At 36.9% G+C, this 12,895-nt stretch overlaps 1 protein-coding gene across 1 annotated transcript; it reads left to right on the top strand.

The window, feature by feature from the left end:
* Positions 1-406: 406 nt before the first annotated feature.
* On the top strand, positions 407-12,824 carry LOC100372253 (potassium/sodium hyperpolarization-activated cyclic nucleotide-gated channel 2-like). The gene is made up of 12 exons (XM_078006267.2): positions 407-557; positions 964-1,156; positions 1,397-1,590; positions 1,906-2,059; positions 2,675-2,750; positions 2,923-3,072; positions 3,207-3,425; positions 3,851-3,997; positions 4,319-4,559; positions 11,272-11,367; positions 11,708-11,813; positions 12,535-12,824. Exons 1-12 carry the CDS (start codon positions 407-409, stop codon positions 12,770-12,772), a joined length of 1,965 nt encoding a protein of 654 aa, XP_077862393.2. The 3' UTR covers positions 12,773-12,824.
* Positions 12,825-12,895: the final 71 nt, after the last annotated feature.

Raw genomic sequence — 12,895 nt, 5'->3', positions numbered from 1 at the left:
GTTTGTGAAAAAGATATATTTTACGAAATGCGTAATATATCAGTCTTGACAGAGTTAAATTATTTTGCTGAATAAAAATTAAACAGTTAAAGGAAGGTGTGTTATCATGTCGATGTTGCCATTGTGCCACGCGTTGCTGGTTTCATTCGAGTTCCGTACGTAGAGACAATCAATAAGAACGCGCCGCGCCACGCATACGTAGGCGATTCAAAACACAACAAACGTTGCTTCGATGCGCCCCTTGATTCTCCTCATTGTTAAATCTATCAGTGGGTATTTCGCATAACTTCAATGCAATTAGTTTAGCATGGAGCGGTATTTATATTTTTGAAGTGTCTACGAGCAAACCAATTACACAAGTTTACTCGCGGCGTCTCAGGGCGCTTACTGGTTGCGTGTAACTAAAATGTCGCTCCAGAATCGACACAGCGTCTTCCCGACGGCGGACGAGAAACACGTTTTCTTTGCGAACCATTCATCGTCAAAAGTGTCGCCATCGCATTCTCCAAGTCATAACAGTAACAATGGAAACACCTTATCATCAGTAAAAACATCAGGTATGTATTTATCAAAATAAGCGACATGTTCTGATGATGATAATAACCATGGACGAATAAGAACACATGAAACGAATTACTTGCAAATACTGTATTTCATTATTTGCATTGTCGTATTAAATGACAAATCATTTATACAATCCATTGAAAATAAACACGAATATGCCTGACTAACTCAAGAAGCAACAGAAAGCAGAAAACTATAGTGTTAAATTACGGAAAGTTTCTACTTTTAAATCCTGTTTATTTCCCTCTGGATATCGTAGTAACCGTGCTCTGGACAAATCCCTTTTTAGCGTTATGGGGCTACTGTGAATCATATAGTTGCGCTCTGCAGAATTAATATATATATACATCGATGGTGGCGCTCTATACATTGTTACATGTATTATAAATTTCCACTCAGGTATGCTGTTAAGCAACAAATTCAGCACAGCGTCTGCCATGACAGGAAAGGACTTGGCCCAGAGCATCTTCCATGCTTCGGGTAATAGCAAAATTGGAATGAAGATGTTTCGTAGTCATAAGGCAATCATGGAGGAACAGAAACGTCAAAGAGAAACCTCAGGATTTGTAATCCATCCTTTTAGCAGCTTCAGGTAAATTTTATTTACACTTTTTTTGTTTATTATAAATGTTGTCACCGTCTCGTAATTTGGTTATTTTTAGCGACGTCATGCAAAGTGTTCCCCGATCCTGTGTTTTCTTCTTCTTTTTTTTCTTTTTTTAAATTTATTTGAGAACTACATAATTTTAATGTGTGTGAGAAATATTCCAGACATTACGCATAATTAATCTGCAGCCGATTGAGTTTGACAATGTTTTGTTTTTCTTCTTAGATCATTCTGGGATGTATTTATGGTGGTTATATTGATATTTACTCTAATATCGTTACCCATTAACATCGCTTTCTACAGCGAGGACATTACCGTTCAATGGACTATCATCAATTGTCTCACCGACACTTTGTTCGTCGTAGATATCATCTTGAACTTCTTCACCGGTGTAGTATTGCAGCATAACGAAGAGGTGAGTAAGGTAGTTTCTAATTATTCACGCTAACTGACCGTGACCAGTCCGTGGGACACAAAAACGCGCCAGCCGCGACATGGGTCCTTTAATAAAGTACGTGGAATCGTAGTTATTAACGACAGTGACAGTTCATAAAATAAATACAAAACAAGCAAAAGAAATGTAAAAGACAATAAGATCCTCAGATTTGTCTCTGCTTGTCACAATTGCTCTTTGAATACCGGGTGTGGATATACATGGTACTGACTTGTAATAAGGCAGCTGTGTGTGATATCACCGTTGTACAAGTATTGCCCGTTTGTTTTCATGTAGATAGAGCTCTCCCGAAAGAAGATTATCTGGAATTACTTGAAGGGATGGTTCGTGTTGGATCTGCTCTCATCGTTTCCATTTGACTACATATACATAGGACTTACTGACAGCGATGACATTTCTGACAACGATTTGGTGTTAACACTTCGAGCGCTCAGGTGAGACACTTTTATCCGAGTAGCAATTTTATTTCTCTATAGAACACGCTTTATTTTTATTACTAAATCAAGACGTTTGAAATTTTTGTTCGTTAGCAACAATTAATGCACATTTTTTAAAAATATTATTTTATGCAAACCTTATAACTGTGGGTCCTTGAGGTTATACAATAGTAAAAATCGTAGCTGTTTTGTTGCCGTCAAGTTCAGAAATCTGGCACCACACCATATAACGAGTTTGTGTTCATCGACCCCCCCCCCCCCACCGAAAGACTGCATCACTCAAAAAGCACATCGTGACTTTCATATGTATACATATGCCCTATTCTTATATAGAGAATGTTACTAAGTCTTACAATAGCTGTGACGCCTTGGTGGTGAAGTCATGTCTGTAGAATTGAGAAAAATGACGCAGGGCTTTCTCTAATGTGCTATTTAATATGCATATGTGCAACCGCGAACATCAACATTCATTTTGATAAGGCGTTGCTCATGCTAATCGGGCAGTTGAGGGTTTGTTGGGGCTGTAAACGGGACTCACAACGAGACGTTCCTTCCAACTGTGCCAGTGGTATTCCCAGCTAACATTAGATATGTTTTTTTCCATACAACCAGGTTAGTCAAAGTAATGAGTCTCTTACGTTTGCTTCGGCTCTCTCGGTTGCTAAGATACGTGCATCGGCTGGAAGAGGTAAGAATTGATTGTCATGGAGCAAAAGTTTTGGCTCGATTTTTTTTTTTCAACTTGAATTTATATTAAGCATCTACTTTTTCTGATGCTCCAAATCTCAGATTGTTCTTTGATTTGGAGCATGTAACACGTCATCGACACGCAACAATTAACAATTTCTGCCAATTTTTAGATGTTTGACATTGAGGGCGCTATCATTCGTATTGTAAATCTGGTCTTAGTGGTGTTAATGCTTACTCACTGGAACGGATGTATACAGTTTCTGGTACCGTTTCTGCTTGGCTTCCCTGATGATACGTGGGTTTCAATTGACAATCTAGTGGTGAGTACACAGTCTTTCGTGAATAGTTGTGTCACCACTTGGTCAACATGTAGATTTGTGCACGAGACATTTTTTTTCTTTCAACAGGTTCATTGACTTTCAATAACGCGAATCAATTCCATTTTGTTTTACAGAACGCAACCAAATGGGAACAGTACTCGTGGTCGTTCTATAGGGCCATCTCGCAGACTCTGAGCATAGGTGTGGGAAGGCGTCCACCAGATTGTTTGGCCGACATGTGGATAACGACACTGAGTATGATGATTGGCGCTACATTCTACGCCCTGTTTATAGGAAACATGTCATCGTTGTTATTATCAATTGATGCATCTGGGCGTCTTTATAACGAACGTGTGAGTTTTGCAACTTGAATTACACCAATAGCAAAACAATAACGTTCAACAAACATTCCTATCAGAAAATTGACGGAAAAATTTATATATATTTTTAAAAAACACAATCTAAATCAATATCATTCTGGGGAAAAAATCTAGCTCAAAACTAGGTGAACGGAAATAAAAAAAAATAGTTTTCTACTTGCCCCTATAGTTTCTAATGATTAACTTCTTATAGTTTAGATGTGTTGGACTACCGCTAAAACTTTGATGAGCACTGAAAACAATAACTTGAAGCAAAAGTAATTGTGAATTTCAAGATGTTGAAACGAGGAGTTCAACATAGCGAGAGAAAAAAAACTGCAAAAATCCGGAATCTGATACTGTAAGAGTGAAAGTTCTGAGTCCTTTTAATAATACCCTAATATTATTTTGTTGTTCAGATTAACCAAGTTAAGGAGTACATGCGTTATCGTAAGATACCAGTGGAGACTCAGCGGAGGGTGATGGACTATTATGATCATCGTTTTCAGCGTAAATTCTTTGATGAAGAATCTATCCTCCATGAACAGAACCATCTTCTAAGAGAGGTGAGAATTCAAATGTGGTGTCTATTTCTTAATTTTTGTCTCAAGGCAATCACCATGATTGCAAGGTTTCATAGCTCTATCAAAATGAAATTTGGCTGGTGAACTTGGATACAAGTTAACATGTAAACCCACGACGTAATCTCATTTCAGTTGGCTAAACAAGGTAGCTGTTTTCTCAAGATATTTCTGCTGTGCCGCATTTAGCATATATTAGCCAGCTGTGGTGTCATGCAGTGTGAATTTCGTGCAAACAATATACTATATACGCATCGCAGCCAACAGTTCACTGCAACACAGCAACCTCATGTTTTTCTTTCGCAGGAAATAGTACAAACGAATTGTAAACAACTGGTCAACAAAGTGGATTTCTTGAGTAAAGGTACGCCCGATTACACCAATGATGTCATACAAAAGTTGTGTTATGAAGTATTTCTGCCCGGAGATTACATCATAAAAGCTGGAACACGTGGAGACACCATCTATTTCATTGAAAATGGGCTGGTAGATATCCTCATTGATGATGAGATAGTCAGTGAACTGAGTGATGGCGATCATTTTGGAGGTGAGAAACCATTCATCATATCACATAATCGATTTGTATAATTTAGCAAATGCGTGAAAAGCTTGTTTTATACAGAGAGGTAGTTTTTTAAGTCACATTCTCCAGCAACAAATTACTTCCGTGAATTCAAAAAGATGCAGCAAAAAATTATATATTTTTTACAATCTCACCAAACCCTATGTGTGCGACCTCAATGAACAAATTCTACAGCAAATAACACAGCACCCTGGTACTGTTCACACATGACACATACTATGTACAGTTTACCATTGATGAGAACACATGACACATACTATGTACAGTTTACCATAGATGAGAACACATGACACATACTATGTACAGTTTACCATTGGCGAGAACACATCACACATACTATGTACAGTTTACCATTGATGAGAACACATGACACATACTATGTACAGTTTACCATTGATGAGAACACATGACACATATTATGTACAGTTTACCATTGATGAGAACACATGACACATACTATGTACAGTTTACCATTGATGAGAACACATGACACATACTATGTACAGTTTACCATTGATGAGAACACATGACACATACTATGTACAGTTTACCATTGATGAGAACACATGACACATACTATGTACAGTTTACCATTGATGAGAACACATGACACATACTATGTACAGTTTACCATTGATGAGAACACATGACACATACTATGTACAGTTTACCATTGATGAGAACACATGACACATACTATGTACAGTTTACCGTTGGTGAGAACACATGACACATACTATGTACAGTTTACCGTTGGTGAGAACACATGACACATACTATGTACAGTTTACCGTTGGTGAGAACACATGACACATACTATGTACAGTTTACCGTTGATGAGAACACATCACACATACTATGTACAGTTTACCATTGATGAGAACACATGACACATACTATGTACAGTTTACCATTGATGAGAACACATGACACATACTATGTACAGTTTACCATTGGTGAGAACACATCACACATACTATGTACAGTTTACCATTGATGAGAACACATGACACATACTATGTACAGTTTACCATTGATGAGAACACATGACACATACTATGTACAGTGTACCATTGGTGAGAACACATGACACATACTATGTACAGTTTACCATTGATGAGAACACATGACACATACTATGTACAGTTTACCATTGATGAGAACACATGACACATACTATGTACAGTTTACCATTGGTGAGAACACATCACACATACTATGTACAGTTTACCATTGATGAGAACACATGACACGTACTATGTACAGTTTACCATTGATGAGAACACATGACACATACTATGTACAGTTTACCATTGATGAGAACACATGACACATACTATGTACAGTTTACCATTGATGAGAACACATGACACATACTATGTACAGTTTACCATTGATGAGAACACATGACACATACTATGTACAGTTTACCATTGGTGAGAACACATCACACATACTATGTACAGTTTACCATTGATGAGAACACATGACACATACTATGTACAGTTTACCATTGATGAGAACACATGACACATACTGTGTACAGTTTACCATTGATGAGAACACATGACACATACTATGTACAGTTTACCATTGATGAGAACACATGACACATACTATGTACAGTTTACCATTGATGAGAACACATGACACATACTATGTACAGTTTACCATTGGTGAGAACACATCACACATACTATGTACAGTGTACCATTAGTGAGAACACACGACACATACTATGTACAGTTTACCATTGATGAGAACACATGACACATACTATGTACAGTTTACCATTGATGAGAACACATGACACATACTATGCACAGTTTACCATTGGTGAGAACACATGACACATACTATGTACAGTTTACCATTGATGAGAACACATGACACATACTATGTACAGTTTACCATTGATGAGAACACATGACACATACTATGTACAGTTTACCATTGATGAGAACACGTGACACATACTATGTACAGTTTACCATTGATGAGAACACATGACACATACTATGTACAGTTTACCATTGATGAGAACACGTGACACGTACTATGTACAGTTTACCATTGATGAGAACACATGACACATACTATGTACAGTTTACCATTGATGAGAACACGTGACACATACTATGTACAGTTTACCATTGATGAGAACACATGACACATACTATGTACAGTTTACCATTGATGAGAACACATGACACATACTATGTACAGTTTACCATTGATGAGAACACATGACACATACTATGTACAGTTTACCATTGGTGAGAACACATCACACATACTATGTACAGTGTACCATTGATGAGAACACATAACACATACTATGTACAGTTTACCATTGATGAGAACACATGACACATACTATGCACAGTTTACCATTGATGAGAACACATGGCACATACTATGTACAGTTTACCATTGATGAGAACACATGACACATACTATGTACAGTTTACCATTGATGAGAACACATGACACATACTATGTACAGTTTACCATTGGTGAGAACACATCACACATACTATGTACAGTGTACCATTGATGAGAACACATGACACATACTATGTACAGTTTACCATTGATGAGAACACATGACACATACTATGCACAGTTTACCATTGATGAGAACACATGGCACATACTATGTACAGTTTACCATTGATGAGAACACATGACACATACTGTGTACAGTTTACCATTGATGAGAACACATGACACATACTATGTACAGTTTACCATTGATGAGAACACATGACACATACTATGTACAGTTTACCATTGGTGAGAACACATCACACATACTATGTACAGTTTACCATTGATGAGAACACATGACACATACTATGTACAGTTTACCATTGATGAGAACACATGACACATACTGTGTACAGTTTACCATTGATGAGAACACATGACACATACTATGTACAGTTTACCATTGATGAGAACACATGACACATACTATGTACAGTTTACCATTGATGAGAACACATGACACATACTATGTACAGTTTACCATTGGTGAGAACACATCACACATACTATGTACAGTGTACCATTAGTGAGAACACACGACACATACTATGTACAGTTTACCATTGATGAGAACACATGACACATACTATGTACAGTTTACCATTGATGAGAACACATGACACATACTATGCACAGTTTACCATTGGTGAGAACACATGACACATACTATGTACAGTTTACCATTGATGAGAACACATGACACATACTATGTACAGTTTACCATTGATGAGAACACATGACACATACTATGTACAGTTTACCATTGATGAGAACACATGACACATACTATGTACAGTTTACCATTGATGAGAACACGTGACACATACTATGTACAGTTTACCATTGATGAGAACACATGACACATACTATGTACAGTTTACCATTGATGAGAACACGTGACACATACTATGTACAGTTTACCATTGATGAGAACACATGACACATACTATGTACAGTTTACCATTGATGAGAACACGTGACACGTACTATGTACAGTTTACCATTGATGAGAACACATGACACATACTATGTACAGTTTACCATTGATGAGAACACATGACACATACTATGTACAGTTTACCATTGATGAGAACACATGACACATACTATGTACAGTTTACCATTGGTGAGAACACATCACACATACTATGTACAGTGTACCATTGATGAGAACACATGACACATACTATGTACAGTTTACCATTGATGAGAACACGTGACACATACTATGTACAGTTTACCATTGATGAGAACACATGACACATACTATGTACAGTTTACCATTGATGAGAACTCGTGACACGTACTATGTACAGTTTACCATTGATGAGAACACATGACACATACTATGTACAGTTTACCATTGATGAGAACACGTGACACATACTATGTACAGTTTACCATTGATGAGAACACATGACACATACTATGTACAGTTTACCATTGATGAGAACACGTGACACGTACTATGTACAGTTTACCATTGATGAGAACACATGACACATACTATGTACAGTTTACCATTGATGAGAACACGTGACACATACTATGTACAGTTTACCATTGATGAGAACACATGACACATACTATGTACAGTTTACCATTGATGAGAACACGTGACACGTACTATGTACAGTTTACCATTGATGAGAACACATGACACATACTATGTACAGTTTACCATTGATGAGAACACGTGACACATACTATGTACAGTTTACCATTGATGAGAACACATGACACATACTATGTACAGTTTACCATTGATGAGAACACATGACACATACTATGTACAGTTTACCATTGATGAGAACACATGACACATACTATGTACAGTTTACCATTGGTGAGAACACATCACACATACTATGTACAGTGTACCATTGATGAGAACACATAACACATACTATGTACAGTTTACCATTGATGAGAACACATGACACATACTATGCACAGTTTACCATTGATGAGAACACATGGCACATACTATGTACAGTTTACCATTGATGAGAACACATGACACATACTATGTACAGTTTACCATTGATGAGAACACATGACACATACTATGTACAGTTTACCATTGGTGAGAACACATCACACATACTATGTACATTGTACCATTGATGAGAACACATGACACATACTATGTACAGTTTACCATTGATGAGAACACATGACACATACTATGCACAGTTTACCATTGATGAGAACACATGGCACATACTATGTACAGTTTACCATTGATGAGAACACATGACACATACTGTGTACAGTTTACCATTGATGAGAACACATGACACATACTATGTACAGTTTACCATTGATGAGAACACATGACACATACTATGTACAGTTTACCATTGGTGAGAACACATCACACATACTATGTACAGTTTACCATTGATGAGAACACATGACACATACTATGTACAGTTTACCATTGATGAGAACACATGACACATACTGTGTACAGTTTACCATTGATGAGAACACATGACACATACTATGTACAGTTTACCATTGATGAGAACACATGACACATACTATGTACAGTTTACCATTGATGAGAACACATGACACATACTATGTACAGTTTACCATTGGTGAGAACACATCACACATACTATGTACAGTGTACCATTAGTGAGAACACACGACACATACTATGTACAGTTTACCATTGATGAGAACACATGACACATACTATGTACAGTTTACCATTGATGAGAACACATGACACATACTATGCACAGTTTACCATTGGTGAGAACACATGACACATACTATGTACAGTTTACCATTGATGAGAACACATGACACATACTATGTACAGTTTACCATTGATGAGAACACATGACACATACTATGTACAGTTTACCATTGATGAGAACACATGACACATACTATGTACAGTTTACCATTGATGAGAACACGTGACACATACTATGTACAGTTTACCATTGATGAGAACACATGACACATACTATGTACAGTTTACCATTGATGAGAACACGTGACACATACTATGTACAGTTTACCATTGATGAGAACACATGACACATACTATGTACAGTTTACCATTGATGAGAACACGTGACACGTACTATGTACAGTTTACCATTGATGAGAACACATGACACATACTATGTACAGTTTACCATTGATGAGAACACATGACACATACTATGTACAGTTTACCATTGATGAGAACACATGACACATACTATGTACAGTTTACCATTGGTGAGAACACATCACACATACTATGTACAGTGTACCATTGATGAGAACACATGACACATACTATGTACAGTTTACCATTGATGAGAACACGTGACACATACTATGTACAGTTTACCATTGATGAGAACACATGACACATACTATGTACAGTTTACCATTGATGAGAACTCGTGACACGTACTATGTACAGTTTACCATTGATGAGAACACATGACACATACTATGTACAGTTTACCATTGATGAGAACACGTGACACATACTATGTACAGTTTACCATTGATGAGAACACATGACACATACTATGTACAGTTTACCATTGATGAGAACACGTGACACGTACTATGTACAGTTTACCATTGATGAGAACACATGACACATACTATGTACAGTTTACCATTGATGAGAACACATGACACATACTATGTACAGTTTACCATTGATGAGAACACATGACACATACTATGTACAGTTTACCATTGGTGAGAACACATCACACATACTATGTACAGTGTACCATTGATGAGAACACATGACACATACTATGTACAGTTTACCATTGATGAGAACACATGACACATACTATGCACAGTTTACCATTGATGAGAACACATGGCACATACTATGTACAGTGTACCATTGTGAGAACACATGACACATACTATGTACAGTTTACCATTGGTGAGAACACATGACACATACTATGTACAGTTTACCATTGATGAGAACACATGGCACATACTATGTACAGTTTGCCATTGATGAGAACACATGACGCATACTATGCACAGTTTACCATTGATGAGAACACATGACACATACTATGTACAGTCATGGAGGTACAGTGTACCAAATCTCATGTCATGCGTTTCCCCCCTACAGAAATTGCTCTGCTGGTTGACGAACGACGAGTGGCATCTGTAATTGCCAAGGCAACATGTTATGTTTACTGTCTCAATCGCAAAGACTTCCAGGCAGGTGAGTTCACAATGAGAATACATTTTATTTATTTTTATTTACGTGCACATCAGAGTTGTGTAGAACAGGTCAAATCAAAAGCTGCCTTCTCATAACCTCCTCGTATAAAAACTTCTGCTTGGTAACTTTGTGTCAGAGTTATTTGGAACAATAGAATGATCAATAGCTGGACATTCTAAAAACAAGAATTTAAATTTCTAATTTGACTTAACTAGTTCTCCATGATCCAAGTGATTTCAGATCATCTCATTAGTGTATCACATTCAATGGATCAACAAGTGTTTGTTTCATTCATCATCACTAAATGCTATTTGATAACATCCTATCAATATTTTGCCAGTGTTGTCTGATCATCCAGACATGCGAGAAAAGATGGAGGCAGTTGCCAAGGAAAGGCTGTTAAAGATTGGACGAGTCCTAGAAGAACCTCAAGAAATGGAACAACGGTAAATATAATACTACACTGTTAATGGAATTATAGTAGTCCCCCCAAAAAAACTTTTTCCACCTCATATTCTATGAATATTCCCTTCACAACCTTGCTGATGATAGGTTTTTATCCTTTTGTTAAAATGATCATTTCAGGATTGAAGAGCAAACAATTTACATTTCTTTTGATACTTGTATCAAACCACAAATCAAGTATTGTACAAGGTTTGCATTGTTTTGGGTTCATGATCTACATGTATTCTTGTCCTTAATATTTGTATAACTCACTTCATTTGGACATTATCCCACATAAGAAATTGGATGTTTATCGTTATCCATAATAACATAAACTAACAAGTCATTGTTTCTATATCTAACATCAAACCCCCTCCATGACAATAATCGTTGTGGTTGCAGCAATGTAACAAAATGTATTGTTTGATTCCTTAATTTATGGTTAACAGTAAAATGTCATGTACTATTATATGTTTGGTTGTTCAAACCATACAAAATATAACATTGTATTTATACTGTGGTCCTGGAGTTTTCCCATGCACTATTTTTTGTATACAATACAGCAGTCCCCCCCCCCACCACCTGTGAATAGTTATCTAATCATGAAAATACCCCTTTTCTTCATACTCTGTATTAATGCTCAACTTTTGTCAAAATTGAGCTATGTATGTCAGAGATGCACATATTAATAACATTCTCTTGTTTGCATTTTTGTTGTTGTAGTGATAGAACAAGCGAAAGTATCTCTATGGAGTGTTGTGGCAACATAGAACCTGAAACGCAACGACTGACAGAGCTCAGTAGTATATGCAGTAATGAAGACGATAACATATCACCTATTACATCAATCCGAGTGGGATCCAGTTTACCACCTATCAATGTCAGACCAATCACAGTCCCTACACTGGCACCAGTCAGTGAGGTGTTGCCAACAGTCGACAACTCAATCTCACAAGCTTAAAGGCTAGGAAACAGTTTTGTTAAAATATCTAAAAGAAACAAATTTATTACTTGTACTATTAAAATAAAAGCTGATTAGTTTTCTGGTGTGAAACAGACAACTTTGTTTTGTAGGAATGTGCAA

The sequence above is a fragment of the Saccoglossus kowalevskii genome, chromosome 7, assembly GCF_978046115.1.
Source record: "Saccoglossus kowalevskii chromosome 7, keSacKowa6.1, whole genome shotgun sequence".
Taxonomy (NCBI): Eukaryota; Metazoa; Hemichordata; class Enteropneusta; family Harrimaniidae; genus Saccoglossus; species Saccoglossus kowalevskii.
This window is presented reverse-complemented; position numbering and strand designations above follow the sequence as displayed.

Coding starts and splice junctions, on each gene's coding strand:
- LOC100372253 (XM_078006267.2), top strand. CDS start 407: ATGTCGCTCCAGAATCGACACAGCGTCTTCCCGACGGCGGACGAGAAA. Junction 3,426..3,850: donor GGCGTCTTTATAACGAACGT/GTGAGTTTTGCA, acceptor TTTGTTGTTCAG/ATTAACCAAGTTAAGGAGTA. Junction 11,814..12,534: donor CCTCAAGAAATGGAACAACG/GTAAATATAATA, acceptor TTGTTGTTGTAG/TGATAGAACAAGCGAAAGTA.